At 49.2% G+C, this 23,022-nt stretch overlaps 1 protein-coding gene across 1 annotated transcript in view; it reads left to right on the top strand.

Moving 5' to 3' along the window:
• SLCO2A1 (solute carrier organic anion transporter family member 2A1) overlaps nt 1-23,022 on the top strand; it is a 90,207-nt gene that overhangs the window by 47,991 nt on the left and 19,194 nt on the right. Inside the window, exons 4-6 of the mRNA XM_003925063.4 lie at nt 18,363-18,590; nt 19,768-19,866; nt 21,833-21,969. Of these exons, the coding sequence (XP_003925112.1) occupies nt 18,363-18,590; nt 19,768-19,866; nt 21,833-21,969 (464 nt within the window). The remainder of the gene's footprint in view (nt 1-18,362; nt 18,591-19,767; nt 19,867-21,832; nt 21,970-23,022) is intronic.

Below are 23,022 nucleotides of genomic sequence, written 5' to 3'. Positions count from 1 at the left end.
TTGTCTCTTAACCTCTCTTCTATAGTTTTCTGTGCTTTATGCTGCGTCCTGCATGATTTCCTTAAAGCTTGTCTTTCAGTTCACTTAGTCTCTCTCCAGCTTTGTTAATTGGTGTCAGACCATTTTTTATATTATAAATTTTGATGGTACTACATATTTTGCTAATTTCTAAAAGTTCTTATAATGATTGTTCAAATTTATCTGCCCTAATGGCACAGTTTCTTGGTGTTTTCTTATAATTTCTTTTTTGTTGTTGTTAATGTCATTTGTTTTAAATCTATTCATATTACACTCTTTTTCAGATTGTTCTGTTTGCTCAAGTATTAAGAATGTTAATCCTCCCATTGTTTTATATCTGCTTGCTCTTGTTCATGGTGGATTACCTCCTTATGTTTGAGCATGAGCTGTTTGCAGAGGGTTTTTTTTTTCTCGGGTAGAAATTGTACGTGGTCTGGGTTGGGACATAGCCCTACAGAGTGGTTTTGCATTTACATTTACTCAGCACCCAGGGTCATCACTGCTTTGGAACTAACTTTATGTTAATGTTTTGACTTAGGATGAATTTGCACTTGTTTTAAGGGCTGTGGAAAGTGGCTGCGGTTTTGTGATGTGCATTTGTTAGAGGCCTGGTTCACAGATGCTCACCCTTAGTCCACTGTATCACAGTTGAGGATAAATGAGCCACCCCAGGAAGTGCTGAGGGAATAATTGATTCTGGTGTGCTTAGATACCAGGCTCTTTTTTCAGTCAGCTTTGTAGACCAGGTTGACGAGATGAACCACTTAGAATAATGGAGGGGATCCCTTAAGATTGTAAGGCCAATGATGGAAAGAGCAAAGTGCTTGGAATGGGAAAAGAATAAAGCAAGAACAGGGATGTCTACTGATGAAATATCTGCCGGGTTCTGGTCTTGGAAATCTTTCCCCCACCTCTTTATAAATCGCCAGTGAACTGGTCATTTCTCATAAATGCATGGACTGTGTGAGGGCCGAATCCTGCTTCAGCTGGGCGGAAGATGAGGACAGACCTGAGCCCCAGGGTCCTGCCGTGCATTTTCTCCTCCTTGGTCTAATGAGAGCTTGAGGCCAGCTCTGAAGCTAGTCAGGAGTTGCTGGCCATCTCAGAAAGCAGTGTGGCCAGGACGGCTGCGGGAAGATGTCCCAAAGGTAGCTCAGCTCTGAGCACTTCCAGCATCTGCTTCTATCCCAGCCAGACTGAGGGAGACTGCTATACCCTACTGAGGCAATTAGAATTTGCGCAAATGAACAAGCACTACAAAACAGCCCACCCTTCTGGCCTGTAGTGCCCCCCGCTGCAAGCTGCTGTCCTTTCCAGAGCCCCTTCTGTCCTCTGTCAGAGGATTTGGGGAGTCACAATCCTCCAGAGCCACGATCCCTGCTCTTCCTCATCACATGAAGATGGGGATAACGAAATCAGCAAGGGAGCCTGGGGCACTGGGCCCAGGCCGAGGGGAGGGCCTCCTGCCAGGCGCCACACATTGTGGCCTGCTCAGCCTGGCAAGTCGGCTCCCGCGGCCTGGGCCTGCATCCCAGTGGCATTGGCCTCATGCTGAGCAGCCACGGGAGACTGGTTAAGGCAGCTTCACTCTGCTCCTTGTTAGGAATGATCGGTCAGTTTCGGTTCAGCCCATCATGACCCTCTCAGCTCAGAAGGAAACACTCTGCCGTTCCAGCCTTGACCTCAGTGCTCTAAGCCAAAATCCTCTGACAGAGGACAGAAGGGGCTCTGGAAAGACAACAGCTTGCCTCTCAGGGCTGCATGGGGCCACCATGGGCCAGAAGAGTGAGCTGTTTTGTAGTGCTTGTTCATTTGTCCAAATTCGAATTGCAACAATAGGGCAAGGCATCTCCCTCAATCTGGCTGGGATAGAAGCAGACGCCGGAGGTGCTCAGAGCTGAGCTGCATTCAGGACATCCTCCTGGTGCCGGCGGGTGGGATGAGGAGGACTCTGGCCCAGGAACCTCATCCATGGGATCTAGCTGGGGCTGCACACTGGGTACCAGTGCACCATGTGAGTGTGCTATGCTAATATGTGCAAATAAAAATATTTATAAAGTCTTACTTCATGGGAATAGTCTAAAATGTGACTCCTACTTCAGATGATTTTTTATGGGAATTTTAGTTTTGAATCATGAAAGGTCATCAGGAACAAATGCATTTCACTAAAGGTACCACTCTGAATAGGGATGTGAATCTGAATGGTCTACTGGTAACAGGCAGTCCTCAGTCTGAATCTGGACTTTGGGACTCCCAAGTGGGCTTGAGCCACTTCCTCCCTGCTCTGAGTTTCAGTTCATCCTCCAGCGTCTGTTTTAACAGCCCTCGTAGGTTTGCAAGGGCTGAGAAGATGCATGTTCAGAATTTAGCCCAGGAGCTGTCACATGCAGTAGTCACTAAGTGGTGGTTCTTATCCCCATGCTGGTAGGGAAGACACGTATGTGATGTTGTGTAAACTAGTAGACTCTGGATCCCCAAGGAGAAAGCACTTTACTTCCTGTCAAGTGCCTGATCGCTCTTGGCTATGGGCTGGGTGGCCTGAGGGCATCTAAAGGCGGCTTCTCTCTGGTCTTCATCATAGATCCTCTGCTCTGTTCTGGAGCAGAGCCCACCCCTTCGGCAAGGTCCATGCTGCATCCTCACACGTGAGTCCATAGAATTTCTGTTGGCAGAGGCTTAGGTTGCTGTTGCGCTCTCTTCCCAGATCCTGTGTTGGTGCAGCCTGATAACGATGGGTAGACGTGCACCCCACCTCCATATGGACTTCAGCATTTGAATCCTAGCTCAGCCATTTACCTGCCAAGTTTTCTTCTTTTTTTGTGGTGGGGGGAACAGAGTCTTGCTCTGTTGCCCAGGCTGGAGTGCAGTGGCGTGATCTCGGCTCACCACAACCTCTGCCTCCTGGATTCAAGCGATTCTCCTGCCTCAGCCTCCCCAGTCGCTGGGACTACAGGTTCGTGCCACCATGCCAGGCTAATTTTAGCATTTTTAGTAGAGATGGGTTTTTCACTGTGTTGGCCAGGCTGGTCTCGAACTCCTGACCTTTTGATCCGCCCACCTTGGCCTCCCAAAGTGCTGGGATTACAGGTGTGAGCCACCACGCCCAGCCTACCTGCCAAGTCTTCTTAGGCTTGCTTCCTCACCTTTCTGAACTTTAGTTTCCTTACCTGTAAAATGGGAGCAGGAGGAGCTTGACTTTCACTGTGTTCTGAGAGTAAAATTAAAATGAAATAGGTCACGTGTGCTACAATCCCAGCTCTTCTGGAGGCTGAGGCAGGAAGACTGCTTGGGGCCAGGAATCTGAGACCAGATCTGGCAACACAGTGAGATCCCATGTTGGCACATGCCTATAGTCCCAGCTACCTGGGATGCTGGGGCAGGATGATCACTTGAGCCCAGAAGTTTTAAGTAGTGAGTTATGAGCATGCTACCGCACTCCAGCCTGGGCAGCAGCAATGAAGACCCTGCCTCGGCCAGGCAAAGTGGCTCACGCCTGTAATTCCAACACTTTGGGAAGCTGAGGCAGGCAGATCACAAGGTCAGGAGATCGAGACCATCCTGGCCAACATGGTGAAACCCCATCTCTACTAAAACTACAAACATTAGCTACGTATGGTAATGTGTGCTATAATCCCAGCTACTTGGGAGGCTGAGGCGGGAGAATCACTTGAACCAGAGACTTGGAGGTTGTAGTGAGCCGAGATTGCGCCACTGTACTCCAGCCTGGTGGCAGAGCAAGACTCCGTCTCAAAAAAGAAAAAAGAAGACCCTGTCTTAAAGAAAATAACAATAATAAAATAAAATAATGTGAGTGCTTGGCTCATGTCAGTTGCTCAGTATGTTTCGATTTGCATGCCCTTGCAGTGGTATTTGAAATCTGTTTCTCAGACCTATTACTTGTGTTGATTACTGATTCCTTCCTCTTGATGTAAAGCTGCTCCAGAAATGAACATGGGAAATGAAGAGCAACAATGTGTTTTAGGAAAGAAAAGTTAAAGAAGGGCTGAATATTTTGGGAATCACAGAGACCTTTAACAACTAATTGCTAATTTTTAAAAGGCCATGCAGACATTTATGGATATTTAGATTTTCTAAATGTCAGTGGGGTCCGGAAATGTGCCCTGGCGCCTTTAGAGAAAAGACTAGCTATCTAGCCAAAGCCTCTGAGACCACTTCTGGAAGGCGCAGAGAGGTTTTCCTCCACGGGAAACAGGCCAACCATGAGGCCAGTTCTCCCAGGAGATAAGAGAAGGGGCTTCGGAAACCAGCGTCTGGTAGGACTAGGTGTAACCTGTGAATGGTCCTTCAGCCAAGTCTAGAGGGAAGTCTGCCCACACACAGACAATGGATGCCGCAGGCAGGAAGCTCCCTGAAGGTTAAGGAGGGGCGGGAGGACTGTATTTTTGGAGCAGACAAGAAAAAGAAAGGGAAGAGTCACTTTCCAGTCCTTTATTCATGAAGTTGCCATCCCTGACCTTCGCTCACAATCCCAAGGGTGTCCCTGGGAAAGAAGGTGGTGGGGGCCGAGTTCAAGACCAGCCTGGCCAACATGGTGCAATCCCGTCTCTACTAAAAATACAAAAAAAAAAAAAAGAAGAAGAAAAGCAGCAGAAGAAGAAGGTGGTGGGAAGGCACAGGGTGGGGGAGCCTCAGGATCCCGAGCGAGCTGGTCAGGACAGGGGGTTCAGCCGTTCCATTCCACAGTGAACACTCACCTGTGGTGTGAGATGGGTGCGCTAGGAACCCTGGAGGAACGAGAGGGGCACCCGTGGTACAGGCAGCCTGAGTGTGCTTGTGAGTAATTGTGTATAGGTGTGTATGCGAGGGAGGTGTGTCTATGAGTAGGAAGCTAAGTGTGGCAAGGAGGTGTGTGGGTGTGGAGGGGAGGTAGGCATACGTGGAGAAGTCGGGGGGTGGGGATGGGAAGGACTGGGGTGGGAGGCAGAGGAGAGGAGAGTATGTGGATGTGTGAGTGGAGTTGCAGGTGAGGGTTGCGGTGTATGTGAGGGGGAAGGTGTGAGAGAAGAGGTGGTGGTGGGGAAATGTGTGGAGGCGGGCTGGGATGCCTCTGAGGGGGAAGTGTGTGTGCATGTGTGTGGGGCTGTGGAGGGGGGGTGGGGTACATGTCGGAGGAAGTGGGGGGGTATGGAGGTGGGGTGGGGTGCCTGTGAGGGGAAGCGTGTGTTCATGTGTCTTTGGGGGGTGTATGGAAGTGGGGTGGGGTGCCTGTGAGGGGAAGTGTGTGTTCACGCGTTTGGGGGTATGGACATACCGTGGGGTGCCTGTGAGGGGAAGCGTGTGTGGTAGGTGGTTGGAGGGAGGGGTGGGCACATGTGTGCGGGAGGAGGAGAAGGGTGTGTGTGTCGGTGGAGGGAGGGGTGGACCATCCCAGTGGGAGTTGCACAACCTGGCCAGTGGATCTATTTAACCCAAAAAGAAAGAACATAAACAAGAGAGAAAATCGCAAAACACATGGGTGTCTTTAATTCAACAGAGAGAAATATAGCCCTGAACAGATGAGCAGAACAAAACTTAATGCAATTTGATGTAGAACGTGTTTTAAATGCATGCTGTAGGAAAGAATAGAAATAAACATGGAGAAATGACTGCGACGGGGAAGGCTGGGGAAAGAGCGAGGCTGGAAACGGGAGAGCTCTGCGCTCCGTCGTGATGGCGGCAGCCTCTCTGAAGGCCTGAGCTGTGACATAAAAGTGGCTGACTCTCTGTCGGGCTTTTCTATCATCTGTCTTGTGGACAAGCCACAACTCCCCTTGGCTCAGCTGGAAACTAGACCCCTTGTTCTTCTGCGTCTCTAGCAGAGGCCGGGTCGGGACCTGAGTGTGGCCCCTCAGGCGTGCCGGGCCGTTCCCCTTGCTCAGGAATGAAGCCGGGTGACAGGCCTGCTTGGGGGAAGGGTCCAGGAGGCAAGCTGCAGCCTGCTCTGCCAAGAGTTGCTTCTCCAGGAAGGCCGGCAGACCCACAGCAGGAGGAAGGGCCTCCTTGGGAGTTAGTATCGGGGGTGGGGAAGGAAGGCTGGCTATGTTCCCGAGGCTTTGGGCCTCCTGGGAACACTGTTGGAGAATGAGGGGCAGCCCCGCAGAAACTGGGGAATGTGGTTCAAATAAACCGTTAATCCTCCCTGAAAGATGCCTTAGCCCCGCAAGCATCCCCAAGGGAGCCGGGGAGGAACTTTGTGCTCTTCCTGCCACACTTAATAGAGCTGTAGAGCTGGGATACCGACTGCGAGCACAGACACCTCCTGTGACCCCGAAGCCTTGGAACGGGAACCATGGGGCCCAACTGGACAGCGTGCTGCCCACCATGAGGTTGAAAACCACAAGGAGAATTTCTTTCTTTCAGGAGCAAAAGGGCTTTTCAGGATTGATAGCTTAGACTGGACACAGTCAGAGAGGATGTGAGGCTCAGAAATCTAAAAGAGGGAAACAGCAAAGAGAAGTCAGTGTGACAGAGGACTGACCCACAAACCAGGACCAAGGGAGCTGGCTGGTGCTCTGGAATGTTCTGGAAAGCCCCTTCCTGGCCTCTTCTTGGCCTGGGGCTGGAGTGCGGTGAGGTCTGAGCAGGGGAGCTCCATAGTCCCTTCTCGTCATCTTGTCCTGATGACACCAGCTTTTTGTCTGTCTCATACATTGTGCTTCTCCGAAAGCATTGGTTGCAGAAAGAGCTGGTGGCTGATGTATTTGAAAACCGTGGGACTAGACCAGGGGTCAACAGACATTTTCTGTAAAGGGCCAGGTAGTAAATATGTCAGACTTGTGGACGATAGGTCTGTGCCAAAATTATTCAGCTTCCCTTCGCGATAGATAAAGCAAATGGGCGTGGCTGTGTCCCCATAAAACATACTGATAGACACAGGCTGGGAACTGAATGGAGCCCACAGGTTGTGGTTTGCCAATCTCTGGACCAGACAGTTCCCTCTGCCAGGCCCACTACTGCCCTCAGACACCTGGAGCTGAAGCACAGTGACGAGGGCTGCAAGGCTGCCTGGATGTGGACAGTCACAGTTTGTGAGAGCAGGCCCCGCCTTCTCTCTCATGTCACTCATTATTTTCGATTTCCCTGAATTCTGTCTTCCTATACTCTGTTCTGTCCGGCTCAGATCAGTCTTCCAGAACTATGCAGAACCAGCCCATCAGTCCCCAGTGGTGGAAGCCGCCATCGCATGGCCCTGGAGCCTTTGCTTCCCGAGCTGCTGGCCTTCACTCTTCCCCACAAAGTAAGGCTTCCAGCCGTCTGGGGGCCAAGCTTCCCGGGCCCAGTGTGGTGCTGTCAGGGTGGTCTCTGTGGGAAGAAGACAGAGGGAGGCTCCCATCTGAATCTGACGGTCCTCCTAACAGGCTGGAATTGTGAACTTGTGGTCAAAACACCAGGGACTTGTCCCCATCCATTTTGCCAAGGCAGATCTCACCCTTCCAACTGCTGTCTAGCTGAATTCTTTGAGTCAAGCTTCATCTTTTCCCCCGTAAGAATCGTTCTTGGTTGGAGTCCCTCCTTATAGCCATGGGTCTAATTTTGAATTTTCAGCCTTTGGACAGTCTAATCCTCCCAGCTTCACGTCATTCACGTCAATCACACATTTGGAAGCAGTTTCCCTCTTTCTCCCAAGTCTGTGACAAGTATTGAGTGGCATGCACTTAGGGTGGCTTCTTTCTGGGTGATGCTGGCCCACAGGCACCCAAGCTGGGCATGCTCTGTGCCAGTTTTCCCCAAGACTTCCCAGCCACGTGTCCTGATCTTGTCTAGCAGCATGTCATGACTGGCTTTGTCAAAAGGCTTCTTCCAGTCAAGTAACACCATGTTATGGCTTCCTGTTGGGTCAGGAGCCTGGTTAACAAAGGAAATAAGGTTGGTTTGGCAAGACTGGCTTCTGATGAGCTCATGTTGGCTCTGCTAATGGCTTTCTTTTTTGTCCTTCGAAGAGCTTCTCATCAGCCTAATGAATAAATCTGTGAACAGTAAATTCTGCCTCACACCCATGGGGGTGAGGGAGTACTAATTAAGTTCACATTTCTTTGAATGTTAAAATTAAATGGCTCTGAGATGCATCCTGCTCCCTCAGATATGTCTTCCTTCCCTCCATCCACTAAAGAACCAGTTGGATCACGAGGCAAGCCAGTTGCTGGTGCTGGAGCGTGTGCTAGGCCAGCGTGTGGTGGGTGGGCAGTGGAATAGAAAGCCCCTGGCCAGCCATATCATGCCCTGCCTTTTTGGGCATGCACAGTGAGCCTACCATCTTGTGCCCAGCTCATTCATAGTGCAGCCTCCTCAATACAGGTAGGCATTTTCCCTAGGGCCCCCCTCTAGTGCCAAGGGGGCCATATGGGAAGGGACGTCCAGCCTCAGCCTCAGAACTAGTCTTGGAAACCCAGTCTTGAGAGAGGAGCAGAGCAGTTCTCCTTCTACTGCCCTGAGTTCCTCTTCTTGCTCAGATGTGAACTTCTTCAAGCACACTCACTTGTCCTGTGACTGCTTTATTACAATCCATCCATTGCTGGTGACCAGCATTGATCTTACCGGTCTCTAGTTTCTGGACCCGGTTTCCAAGTTCTTAAAAGCCTGGGAAACATTGCCTGTCTCGAAGCTTCTGCCATTTCCCTTATCTATTTGAGTTTCACATAGTTACCCATCTCTTTGGATGAAAATCGATCTCATTGTATAATCACTATGTCCCAGGTTATAATGTACTCATTATTATTATTATTTTTTTTTTTGAGACAGAATTTCGCTCTTGTTACCCAGGCTGGAGTGCAATGGCGCGATCTCGGCTCACTGCAACCTCCACCTCCTGGGTTCAAGCAATTCTCCTGCCTCAGCCTCCTGAGTAGCTGGGATTACAGGCACGTGCCACCATGCCCAGCTAATTTTTTGTATTTTTTTTTTTTTTTTTTTTTTTTTTTTTTTTTGAGACGGAGTTTCGCTCTTGTTACCCAGGCTGGAGTGCAATGGCACCATCTCGGCTCACCGCAACCTCCGCCTCCTGGGTTCAGGCAATTCTCCTGCCTCAGCCTCCCGAGCAGCTGGGATTACAGGCACATGCCACCATGCCCAGCTGATTTTTTGTATTTTTTTTAGTAGAGACGGGGTTTCACCATGTCGACCAGGATGGTCTCGAACTCTCGACCTCGTGATCCACCCGCCTCGGCCTCCCAAAGTGCTGGGATTACAGGCTTGAGCCACTGTGCCCGGCCAATTTTTTGTATTTTTAGTAGAGACGGGGTTTCACCATGTTCACCAGGATGGTCTCGATCTCTTGACCTCGTGATCCACCCGCCTCGGCCTCCCAAAGTGCTGGGATTACAGGCTTGAGCCACCGCGCCCGGCTGTACTCATTATTTTTAATTCTCATAAGAATATTGTAAGATAGGTATGATATCTATTTTGAAGATGAGGATGCTGAGGTTTATTCAGAGAAGACTCTGACTATCAAGCAGTAGAGATCTGTCTGGCTTCAAGGTGTGAATTTCTCCACTGCCCCACAATGTGCCCCAGACTGTCAACGTCATCTCTTTATTTTCTGCTGGGGCAGAAGACTATGTTCTACTAGTTTCCCAAGATGAAACTGTTGCCCTTAGGAATCATTTTATAGATGGAGGCTTAGTTTAGTTGGAATAGAACGCATGTTCTTACTGGAACATTATGGATTAACTAGGCCTTGTGGTCTACACTGGGAACCCAATCATTTGCAAGCAACTCAATTTACAATGAACTTTGAGATCTCAGGTCATGAATGAGTTTGGGACAGCCTGTTCCAAGCCTGCCGGTGGGTGTTGCCAGAGTTTTGGGAGGAACTGTAGAGTAGCTGAATTTAGGAGGCTGAGGAAGTAAGTCCTCATCTGAGGTTCCAGGAGTGGTGCTGATAGCTTAAGGGCTTGGCACCCTGGCCATGCTTCCAGATAACTCTCTGGAAACACCTATGCCTTACTCTGTTGTTCTCCTACGGATTGCTTCTGAAGTTTGGAGCTTGCTAACCTCTTTCCCATTTGACCCTACTCACCCACACACTCCCAGATGACAGCCATGTCTCCTTCTGAGCAGGGAGGAAATAGGTGGCTCTTAAGAGCTATAACTTGAAGGAGCCCTCTTCTTTCCTGGCAGAAGTCTCCTCTCTGCTTTACCAATCATGAGAATGACTAGTCAAAGGAAAGCCCCACTTGCCATGGCCTTCTTGTGTTGCTTGATCCTTTTAGGGTCCTTTCCCTGCCCTAGCTCTAGACCCTGGTGCAAAGCCCTCTTACTATTCCCTTGACAGCTGGAAGGCTGGCCTCAGCCTGGCCATCTCAAGGGGTGAAACATGTGGCCTTGAACATTGGAATGGCTAGACCTTGGCCTGCCCCATCTCTGGGGGTCCCTTTCTAGGAAAGTAGACCTTCCTGACAGAGACTCCTACATTTCTAAAACTGCTGAGAGTCCAGAATTTAGAACTGAAATTCTGCATATTTAAATGGTGGGGTGAGTCAGAGAGTTGACTCACGTGCTGGTGGGGTGGGGCTGGGGGAGCTGGACAAGTGGTGAGGTCCGGCCTGTTTCTAGTTAGCATTTCGCAGCCCCGTGAAAACTAGACTGGCAAAGCCAGGCCTCTGCTGTCCTAAGGGAAAAAGAATTTGCTCTGATGAACCTGAGCCTTCCAAAAGGCTGCCTGGGGGAAGATGAGAAACAGACTGACATTTGGCTAATGAATAGACTCCCTTCCCTCCTCCAGACCTCTCCAAGATAGGGGCAGGTGGCTGTGGCTGGGCAGGCAGGCAGTGGAGGCTATGGAAAAGGAAAAGGCAGGCATGTTCCCGACGTTACCACAGTATCTGACATGGTGGAAAGGTCAGAGTTAGCAATCTCTAAGCTGCTATGTGTCCATAAGTTAAATGGAGCAGCTGTGCTCCAGCCTTTGCTAGTGTCTGTGAAGCAGTGAGAAATTGCTGCCTCTTTCCTAACATGCACCTGAGCTCCTGGAAAAGGCTGGAGCTTTTCCTCCAGGGAGGAGAGGGGTGGAGTGATGCGAAGAGAGCCAAGTCCCCCCTCCTGTCTGCCAGGGGCTGTCCATTATCAGTGTCACTAGATCAGAGGCAGCCCTGGGGGATGGTCCTCATATAAGACCTTTTCTTCCCCTTCTTCCTGCCCCTTGAACTCCTATCCCTGTCTTCTTAGTTTTTTTCTTTTTTCTTTAATTTGTGTCTTCTTATTTTTATAAGGAAAGAGCTTAATGTTCTAAATTCTAGAAGACGCGGCTGAGCATGGTGGCTCATGCCTGTAATCCCAGCACATTGGGAGGCTGAGGCAGGTGGATCGCCTGATGTCAGGAGTTCAAGACCATCCTGGCCAACATGGTCAAACCCCGTCTCTACTAAAAATACAAAAATTAGCTGGGCACAGTGGCAAGGGTCTGTAGTCCCAGCTACTTGGGAGGCTGAGGCAGGAGAATCACTTGAACCCAGGAGGCAGAAGTTGCAGTGAGCTGAGATTGTGCCATTTCACGCCAACCTTGGTGACAAGAGGGAAACTTCATTTCAAAAAAGAAAAAAATAAAATAAATTCTAGAAAACTCTATTCCAACCGGAGTGAGCTAGCCGGGGCCACCCACTGCCAAGGCTGTCTCAGGCTTGATTGTCTGGGAAGCCCACACTACACCTGTCTCTGACATTAACACCTGTTCCCGCATAAGGCCAGTTCTGTTAGTGGGCCACTGCTTCTCGGAGAGCACTGACCTTGGGGGTTGCATTTAACTGCTATGCCCTTTTTACATATATCAGAACTTGGTCTGGGATGTGGGATGGGTTTGACCCCATTCAGAGTTGGTGTAAGGAAGAGAATTCTTTGGAAGATCTTGAATCAGTTTGGAATGTAGAATAGGTCAAGAGGAACTCAGTAGACTTGGATGTAATTGGGGGCCCATTAATATTTTTAAATACATATTTCAATAAAGCCGGTTTCTGACATGTAATCTGATATTTTTAAAGTTAGTGGTAACAGTTAAACAATCCCCAGAAAGTTTCACCTCCTAAACACTGCATGAGATGAAACTTCATGAGGATTTTTGTGGCCTTGGTACAGCAGGAAACATGCCCTATGAAGACTTAATGAGTCATTCAATGTTTTTACCGTCTTTGATGACCATTAAATGTTTTACAAAAAATGATTTTGCTAGTCAAGTCAGCAACAGTGTTCAAATAAATGTATATTATGTAAATTTATGAGAATCAGTAGAATCAAGAACTACTATTCAAAAAACCCACACATTCTCTGGCCCTTTATTTCCCCAGTGATGGTTCTCATGTCATGCCCCTGCTTTCCAACAGCAGCCTGGCCTTGTGTGTCTGAGCACACACCCTCTGGGCTATGCATTCACCAGCCACCAAGTCCTGCCCCTCATACTATGCACAAACTGCTTCCCAACTCCCCTCCTTACCTGTCTCAGTTGACAGGGCCTTGCACATTGCCCCTAAGCCCTCTAGTGTGTTCATTGCACAGCCCCCTCATGATCTTCACTCTTCTGGGGTTTTCCTTAGGATACAATCTAGGCCCCTTCTCATCATGCATAAGCCCTCCGAGGACAGCCAGGCCTCATGCTGGAGGGCTTGTATTTGGGCACTAGCTCACTGAAGGTACCACCCCTACCTCCGAGCCCCTCCACATGCTGTTTCTCTCCTCCTTACCTCTGCGATCCCCACCCTTATCTTCTATCTATGTCTGTCAATTACTCTCAGTGCAGAGGCCACTTTCTCCGGAAACGTTTCCCAGAATGTCCTCTCCTACGTCGCTGGATCTGCTGCCTCTCTCACAGCCTCCCTAGCACCGTGTTCCAGCTTAAACTCTCCTGGGCAATATTTTTTTAAAATTATACTTTAAGTTCTGGGGTACATGTGCAGAATGTGCAGGTTTGTTACCTAGTTATACACATGCCTTGGTGGTTTGCTGCATCCACCACCCCATCATCTACATTAGATATTTCTCCTACTACTGTCCCTCCCCTAGCCTCCCGTCCCTCAACAGGCCGGTGTGTGATGCTTCCCTCCCTGTGTCCACGTACTCTCATTGTTCAACTCCCACTTATGAGGGAGAACATGCAGTGTTTGGTTTTTTGTTCTTGTGTTAGTTTGCTGATAATGATGGTTTCCAGCTTCATCCATGTCTCTGCAAAGGACATGAACTCATCCTTTTTTATGGCTGTAGTATTCCGTGGTGTATATGTGCCACATTTTCTTTAACCAGTCTAACATTGATGAGCGTTTGTGTTGGCTCCAAGTCTTTGCTATTGTGAAGAGTGCTGGGCAATATTTTTAAATTGTGGCAAAAAATATATAACATAAAGTTTACTGTTTAACCACTTTTAAGTGTGTAGTTCAGTGGCATTAGGTACATTCACAGTGTTGTACAACCATCATCATCACCCACCCCTAGAAATTGTTCCTCTTCTCAAACTGCAACTCTGTATCTGTTAAACATTAACTCTTCATTCCCTTCTCCCCTAGTCCCTGGCAAGCAGCATTCTACTTTCTGTTTCTACAGATTTGACTTCTTAGATCCCTCATCTCAGGGAAATCACATAGCATTTGTAGCTGGTGTATTTTACTTAGCGTAATGTACTGAAGGCTCATCTGTGCTATAGCATGTTTCAGGATTCTCTTCCTTTTTCTAGCCGTATCATATTCCATTGCATATACCACCTTTTGTTTACCCATTCATCTGTTGATGAGTATTTGGGCTGTTTCTACCTTTGGCTATCAGGAATATAGTGCTCTGAATATGGGAGTACCAATAACTGTTTAAGTCCTTGCTTTCAATTTTGGGGGGTATATACTCAGAAGTGGAATTGCCAGATCACTTGATGATCCTATTTTTATTTATTTATTTTTGTGAGACAAGGTCTCACTGTTACCCAGGCAGTGGTGAGATCTCGGCTCACTGAAGCCTCTGCCTCCTGGGTTCAAGCCAGCCTTTCACCTTAGCCTCCCAAGTAACTGGGACTATAGGCACGTATCACAATGCCCAGCTAGTTTTTTATATTTTTAGTAAAGACAGAGTTTTGCCATGTTACCCAGGCTGGTCTTGAGCTCCTGGGCTTAAGTTATCTGCCCACCTTGGCCTCGCTAAGTACTGGGATTACAGGCACGAGTCGCCACGCCCAGTGTTGATGATTCTATTTTTAAGTCTTTGAGGAACTACCCTTCTGCTTCCTACACTGGCTACACCATTTTACATTCTCATTAGCTATGCACAGGTTCTAATTTCTCCATACCCTTGCCAACACTCATTTTCTGTTTTTGTTTTTTTTTTTATAATAGCCATCCTGATGGGTATGAAATGATATCTCATTGTAGTTTTGACTTGATAAAGCAATATTGTGGTTGCCTTTTTGATGCTCTGGGTACCACAGTGGACCGAAGGGTTTGTCAGGGCAGTGCCTATGCCTCTCAGTCACGCCCACATCTCCCACCCAAGCAGAGTGCCCACCCACAGTCACTATCAACCAAATAACTGAGTGACTGAAGAATGAATGAAACTGGGTCCAGGTCCTTTTCAGGAGTCCACATTCTCCTTTTCCCCTGTGAAGCAGGCATCACCTGTATTGCAGCTGAGGAGACAGCCGCTCAGATGTAGGCATGGTCCTTCAGTGGCTGAACTGGGAACAGAGGCTGATTCTTTGCATCATTTTCCAAGTATTGTGATTTGCTTTAAACTGGGCTCCCATATAACTTAGACTTGGCCCTGCCACCCCGCAGCCTGTGAGACAACATGTCACAGAGAGCCACTGTCATACCAAGGAGAATGGTTCAGCCAGGCACACTTGTGAATGACAACAACCTGAGGTTTTAGGGACCTCAGACTTTGTTCATTCTTCATACACTATATACCCAAGATTTTCTTGAATCTTCAGAAGAAATACCCACTTGGAATGTGGCAGCAGCCCTTTTATTTATGGATGCAAAGTATATGTTGGTCCTTCAGAAATGCATCAGTTTGGTCAAAGTTGGCACAGAGAAGTTAGCAGAGAAGTGTGCATGTTGATTTCTTTGAGTGACTGCACAGCTGTGTTGAGTCAGTTGGCCACGCCAGGTCAGGGGGGTTTGTATAAGTGCTTGAACACTTACTTCTCAAGCTGAGCAGCTGGCTTAGCTCTCTTTCCCCAACATTCCTATTTGGTCTTGAGAAGAGCATGGGGCCCTGTTACCTGTCCCTCACTCACTCCAAAGACCAGCATAGCCCGTGCAAGAAAACCCTTATCCACCTGGGACAGCACCCTGGTTGTCCTGCCTGGTTGCTGCACTTAGGGAGAGATCAGTGAGCCCAACACTCTGCCCGCCAGATCCACCAGCAGCCTCTCACCCTCTGCTGTGCTTGATCCTTCCCTGGAATCCTCTGAGACCTTTCAAAGTCAAAATCACCAGCATAGGGAGCCACAAATTCAGGGTCATGGATAGCTGGATCCCAGGCTCCCAGTCCAGCCCTTCCAGCTTCTGATGGTCTTGCCTGCTCAGAGCCACCCTGACCTCACCCCAGGATCCACAGGAGTCGGCCAGCTCCACACCCATTTCCGGGTGTTGGAAATGGTCCTTTTGATACGAGGATTCCTAAGTGGGAGGGGGAGGCCTGATAGCCCCTGTGGTCTTTCAGCAGGAGTATTTTACAATTCCGTGCTGCTAGGACCCTTGCAGCATCACTGAGCTGTACCAGCCTTCTTTCAAGATGGCAGACACAGCCACTAGACCTGCTGTGGGACTGGCAGAGTCTGGCTTCTCAAGCTTGGGCCTCTGTTTGGAACCATAGTCTTCTATGTCTTTAATGACACATAGAGAATCTTTCTATGTGGCCACTTATGGTCTCTATGCCAAGGGAAACTAAGGCTCAGAGAAATTTAGAAACTTGCTCAAGAAAACATAGGGATAAAACCAATTTTGTCTTACCTAGGGATAAAGCCAATTTCTTAACTCCCTGTATCATGTTTATTTCATCTTATTGTTCCAGATTTTAGCACATATCCAGGTAGCCAGCTCCCTTCCTGGGAGGAAGTAGGCATATGGTCCCAGCCACCTACAGAGGGCAGAAAGCTCGTATGTCTGAATGTGGCTAGCGACAGAGGAAATCTCCCCACGCCATGTTCTTCCATCCCTGAAAAATGTGTGTTCTGTCTTTTCAAGCTGCCATCAGATTTGACTTCAGTTTGGACTTTGAGTCAGACACAAACGTTCAAATCCCAGCTCTACCCCCAAACCAACCAGTGAGGTATAGTCTCATGTAGTCTCCTGCTCACAATAACCCCTGTGAGCAGGAGACCACAGACATCACAACCTTGGCACAGGGCCTGGCCCAGTCAGTAAATGGGGGCTTGACATTTCTGGTGCAAAGACTTGGATCTCTACAGTAGAGCCTGTAAATCAGAGGCCCAGCACTCCAGAGGGGAGAGGTGATGGTGGGTTGTGGTTGATGGGGGTGAGCAGAGACTCGGCTCCACTGTTGCAGGACTACAGCCTAGAGCAGAAAGAAAGGCAATAAGAAGGGACAAAGAAGAAATGGGAGAGACATTGTTAAGCTTTGGATATATTTATTTACAAAAACTTTTAATTTAAAAACTTTGTTGCTTTATTTCAAAAGGACCATGTGTTCATTTCAGACAAATTACAAAATAAATGAGGCAAATAAAAAGAGATCAGCACAATCTCATCACCCAGAGAGAGCCATCATGTTCCAGAGGTCTTCTTTGCATACTCAAGTAGTCACAAAAGTTGTATAAATTGGGGAATATATTCTTCTCCAAACTACTAGTTACTATTTTTTGATTCTAACAAGCTGTTACAGCTGTCTTTCCAAGTAAATAAGGCTACATTTTCACCCTAATTCTGAAAGGTTGCATATTATGTCACCATGTGGTCAGGGCACTCTATTTGAATTCTGCATTGAATTCAGGATAATGAACACGGAGTGGGGAGAGGGAGGAACGGAAGGACCCTGACCACAGTCCCTGGCTGCTCGCCTGGATGCTTCCTTCCATGAACACAGCAGTGAAGGTCTAGATGACCCTGACCAAACAGACGCCTTTGGCTTCCTTTGCTTTTCCTGGGACAGGCTTCCCTGACTGACGGGGGAGTTCCCATGACAGCAACTTTCAAATGTGTCCTGCATAGGCACCACTGTAGAGGGCAGACCACAGTGGGGCCAGGCTGGACGAGGCATGTGCATCTGGGGAGAGGGGAAAGGTCAGTGAAAAGCACAGGCCCCTCTCCCCAGCCCCACCATCCAGGGCAGCCCTGAGCCCAACAACACCGGGCAGAGTCCAGTGTGAGGAGCAGGGCTAGTCTACGCCACTCGGTTTTCCTCTCCGTGGGATGGAAACTCACCTAGCTCAGGACAGCACAAGTGAGAATTAAACGGAATCCCCTTAGTGTTGAGTGAGTGAGATCGGTGATGTCAGCAGTTTCCACTGGCCTGAATGAGACAGGAAGAAGGGATCTCACGGAAAGGAGCCCTCAAGAACCCCCAAGGCCTTGGAGAGCTGACAGTGCTGATTGCTTAGCGTGGACCAAATTAAAAACAGAGGCATGAAAGCCAGGCTGGCAAGGCCATAGCCACAGGAACTGCAGTGCCCACAGGCCTCACCCAGGGTGTCTGGGACCCTCACTGAAGGGCCTTGAGAAGCAGCCTCAGCTCCACCATTTGTAATATGAGAGGTTGAACTAGAAAGTCTTAAAGTTCCCCCCCCCCACCATCAGAAGTTCAGGAGCTTCCCAGGAATTATAAGGATATTAAATGTCTTTGGCAGTAGGTCTTCCAGTGTGACTTGATGCTGGGCTAAGAAGTGACGGCTCTGGGAGTCACAATCAGGGATGCATCCCAGGCTATAGGTGACCCCATCCCGGTAGAACAGAATGACCTCTGTCCTGCTGAAGAGAACCCTAGCGGCCCAGCACCCCAGGGTGCACGCAGGGTGCTGGAGGCCAATGGGCCTGGGCTTTGACCTTGGATCCCCCTTTTTCAGCTGGGTGCCCCTTTCCTCCGTGGATGAAGGCACTGATCTCTCCATGCTCAGCTCCCCACCAGTGCCCATGGAGAAGAAGGCCCGGACCCTCCTGAGACGAAGATTCCTTTCTACCTGAGAACAGCAGCTCCTGGGGCTGGGGAGTCCACACTCCACCACTCTCACCTTTGTCGCTAGAGTCTCTCCTGCTGGCCATACAGAAAAACATGGTCCCTGGGGACCATGTCCTATTTGCTAGCACAGCCTCTGGCCGGTGTTGGTCCTTCCCCAAAGGGCCTGGGAGAAAGGCCAGGTTTGGAGGCCGGTGGTGGAACCACGAGGTCTGGGTGGTGGAGACCAGCAAGCACTCTCGTTGCAGGAAACAACAGCCGCTTGCAGGCCGAGCTCTGCCAGAAGCATTGGCAGGACCTGCCTCCCAGTAAGTGCCACAGCACCACCCAGAACCCCCAGAAGGAGACCAGCAGCATGTGGGGCCTGATGGTGGTTGCCCAGCTGCTGGCTGGCATCGGGACAGTGCCTATTCAGCCCTTTGGGATCTCCTATGTGGACGACTTCTCAGAGCCCAGCAACTCGCCCCTGTACATCTGTGAGTTGCCAGCTTGAAGAGGGCTGTGGGGAGGGGTGAGGTCCTGATGTAGCACTTGCTGAGGCCCTGGGGGACTAAACGGAGGTCTGACCCTCTTTGCTAACAACCCAGCAAACGAGTTCAGAGGCCTGGGATCAGACAGACTTGGTTTGAATGTCAGCTCCATTGTCAGCTTTGTGATCCGAGGCAAGTGGCAGAACCCCAGGGCTCCAGTTTCTCACCTCTAGGAATAGGCTGATATTATCTGTGCACTGGACAGCTGTGGGGTACATGAGATGGCATATGTAACCACTTAGCTGGTGCTGGGCACTGGATAGGCCCTAAACCAACAGCAGCCACTATTGCTGTCTAGCCCTCCAGGCACAGGCTAGGACACACATGTCTTCACTGAAACATCCACGTGGGGGCAGGTCTCAAAGAAGCCCATACAAAGCAGATAGCAGATGACCATGCGAATGTCCAAATCCTTCCCTTAGTACAAGCCACTTTGGGCCAGGTGCGGGTGGCTCATACCTATAATCCCAGCACTTCGGGAGGCCGAGGCGGGTGGATCACCTGAGGTTGGGAGTTTGAGACCAGACCGACCAACACGGAGAAACCCCGTCTCTACTAAAAATACCAAATTAGTTGAGTGTGGTGGTGCATACCTATGGTCCCAGCTACTCGGGAGGCTGAGGCAGGAGAATCGTCTGAACTCAGGAGGCAGAGGTTGTGGTTAGCCAAGATTGTGCCATTGCACTCCAGCCTGGGCAACAAGAGCAAAATTCCATGTAAAAAACAAAAACAAAACAAAACAAACCCTGAGCATCCTCAGGGCCTATACTCCAGACCAGGCAGACCACACTCACAGGCTCTGTGGCACCACAAGCTCCTCCCAGGGCCCCCAGCATCGTACCCACAGGGAGCATCACCTGGCAGTTTAAAATCCCTTGAGCCCGTTTCCTTCCTGGCAGGCAGGTCTCTTTGGAAGTTGGCTGAGGGTAGAAATAGCCTTGGCCCTCTATGTCTTGGGATCGTGGGTGGTTTTGGCCTTGTTGGTAGGAGATGCCATAAGTGTGGGCCTCAGGCTTGGGGACAGATGGAGTGACATCTCAAAACTCCCCCTCAGCTTGGGAGCCCAGGGCTGCCAAACTCTTTCCATTTCTCTCAGCCTCCTTCCCCTTACTTCCATTTCCAGCCATCTTATTTGCCATCTCTGTGTTTGGACCGGCTTTTGGGTACCTGCTGGGCTCCGTCATGCTGCAGATCTTTGTGGACTACGGCAGGGTCAACACAGGTGAGTGTGTGCAGAGGACACCCATTCCCATCCCCAGCTCAGTGAAGCAACCCCCATCCCAGTCCCCTCATCCAATCAGGGCAGAGAATGAAGCTTCAGCTCCAGATGCGCTCTGCTACCTCCTCACTTGCTCACTCATCTCTGCAGTCCCTGGGACAGCCAGGAGCAAACAGTGTGTGCCTCCTCTCTCAGGGTCCATGCTGACCCCTGTAGGGAACAAACTGCTGAAGCAAACTCACTTTCTGCCCTTAAGAAGTTTGCAGACCTAGGACAGGGCCTCAGGTATTGCCACCACAGCTGCCCATCTCGGTGGTAGTGTCAAAAGTATTTCTACAGTTCTTTGATTCTAAGATGTTTCTGGTTCTTTTTGCAAAAAAAAAGATTTAATAAGAGCTCTTTTGAGGAAAAAAAGAAACGCCATATAAAATATACACATGGATGATGACTCACATCCAGAGGGTGTAACATGATTTTTGACTATGTGGGCACTGGGATGGGACTGCCTCGACGATCTCATCCTGGCTCCACCTCTTACTAGGCAAGTGATCTTAGGCAAGTAAATTTTTCTTTCTGTGCCTTGGTTTCCTCATCTGTAAAATGAAGCTAATGGTAGTAAAATAAAGTTGCAAAGATCAGAACAAGCCTGATGTATATTAAGAAGTCAACAGGTATGAGTTTGTATTCTTCAACAAGTGGTAGGGATGAGAAGATACAGTCCCTAGACACTGGCATAAGTTCTAAGTTAGCCATTCAGGGAGCCAGCCCAGGATGAATCCAGCAATGACTTCCTCTCTTTGTGAGTGTGTCCCGCAATACCCAGTCTCTCACAAGCCAAGGAAGGTCAGCACCATGACAGAGGGAAGTGCTGCAGGGTGGTGAGTGTGGGGAGCTTGTGGGTGGGATGTCAAGTTCCAGCTTGGCTGAAGGTGTGGCTGAAAGGCAGGACTGAGCCAGACTCCAGGAAGAGCAGGCCCACCAGTGCCCTGCACACAGGTCAAGTCACAGAGATCTGACAGGTGCTAGTGGCAACCATGCTGTTAGAGCCTCAACTCCTGTCCCCAGGACTGTCAGACCACAGTGCTATCTGCATAGTGTCATTTGGCTGTACTTCAAGTGAAAGTGGAAGCCAGGTCGTGTCTTATGCCTCAGAATCAAGCCATCTCTGTCCTTTTGCTGGCACTTCCTGAATTGGCTCCTGGCTCTTGGTTACCCAAAGAGACCAGCAACTGTGTACCCAATATACTCAGGGCAGTGCCCAGGGATGCTTGTCATGATTTGACTGAACCGTTCTGCCACCTGCTTCTTCCCTTTATGCCTAGTTTCTTCACACAGAGAAACACAATGGCAGACTTTTACTTGTGTGCAGGAGAATTGCCAGGAGGAAGCAGCTCCTTTGGAAGCCAGGCAGCCCACACAGCTGATAGGTTTAGGTTGTAGAGTTTGATGGTTAAGAGGGCAGGTTTGTGTACCAGAAAGACATAGATTTGAAATTGACTGGTGAAATGGCACATACTAGCCTTAACCTGAGGCAAGAGACTTAACCCTGTCTATCCTCAGTTTCTTGACTGGTGAGAGGCGGACAGACTTGCTAGGAGAACCCAGTGGAAAACAGATGGAAAGCATGTGGTCTAGGCTCTGCCCCATGGTGTGCCCTTGTGAGAGTCAACTCCTTTCTTCACTACTCCTGCCAAGGGCTGGGAGTTGAATAAGGAGCTGAAGGTACTGCTCTCTCCCGCCTGGGGATTTTCTGATGCCCTGCTTCATGTGCAGTGGCCTTGGTCCTCTGGGGAGACCAATAGCTGGGAGAGAGAACATTGTTTTGATCAAAAATCTAGCTCATGGCTTGTCTCTTCTCCATTGTGGGAAGAAAATCAGTAAAACTCCCCTTGATCAGAGGTTCTGTTTCCAGTAAGGTGAGTGAGATCATGCATTCAACAAACACTTGCACCCTTTGGTTTCTCTTCAGCTGCAGTTAACTTGATCCCGGGTGATCCCCGATGGATTGGAGCCTGGTGGCTAGGCCTGCTCATTTCTTCAGCCCTCTTGGTTCTCACCTCTTTCCCCTTTTTTTTCTTCCCTCGAGCAATGCCCAGAGGAGCAAAGGTAAGGTTCCAAGAGCCCATGACTCTACCTATTGGAGTTTAAGAAAGGGATGTGGGGGTAAAAAATAAATAGAGGTAAAAAGCTGCAGCATGTTAAGCAAATTCAGGGTGAAATCTAAACAAATTTCATGATGCAGGACTTCTCAGAGGCTTTGAGAGATGAGGGTACTAGTTAATTTCCAAAAGTTGGCATCTCTTCCATGTACCCTTACCATGTTAGCATCTCAAGATCAGGGGACCTCCAGGGAACAGTTGGGAAACACTGAGTTTATCTAAATTGAGCTAAAGAAGTAAGAGCCAATAAAAGCCAAGTCTGTGACTGATACAGTCAACTTTTACATTTAATAGGGCGATCAATATTTGAACGTGAAGGGCTGAGTAGGAAGGGATTCCTAGCATTGAAGAGTCTGAGGGAGGCTGAGATTGGAGTGTATTTTGAGCAGGGGTATTTGGAGCAGACCTTCCAAGCATCTTCCAGTCATACCTGCTGGGGAAAGGAATCAGGGAAGGATGAGAATGAGAGCAAGGATGAGAATGGAGAGCAAGGAAGAGAAGTCTGGCTAGTGGCTTGATGTTAAGTTGAAGGGTCTAAAGCTTGTTCGAATTCCATGATGGTCTGGGGCACTGCAGTAACCAGGTGGCCACTCAGGTGGCAATATGGCAGCTAGGTTGAGGTTGGGGATAGGGAAGGAATGGATGCCAGAGATCTGAAGAGGCCAGGGCAGTGGCCAGGTGAGAGACGGGGAATGCAGCAGTAGTTGTTGGAGAGCTGGGACAGGGCAAACATAAGGATGGACGTTCCTAGGGTGGACGCCCAGAAGGGCTCAGCAATGGGCTGGCTTGGATGAGAAGGAGGAGATAAAGTTTATGCCTAGGCTCCAAGCCACAACATAGAGCTCAATGTTTGTCCATAAGATATATAAAATCTAGGCCCAGCTGCAGGAAGAGGGGCAGGGGTGAGAAGACCTCAGCTTGTCTTGGGAAAGAATTTCAGAGGTCGGCAGCACATCATGCAGGTGCTGGGGTCAGGCAGACCTGGGTTTGAATGCAGCTC

This window comes from Saimiri boliviensis, chromosome 9 (assembly GCF_048565385.1).
Source record: "Saimiri boliviensis isolate mSaiBol1 chromosome 9, mSaiBol1.pri, whole genome shotgun sequence".
NCBI lineage: Eukaryota > Metazoa > Chordata > Mammalia > Primates > Cebidae > Saimiri > Saimiri boliviensis.
The sequence above is the reverse complement of the archived record's forward strand: the minus strand, read 5'-3'. Positions and strand labels throughout refer to the sequence as shown.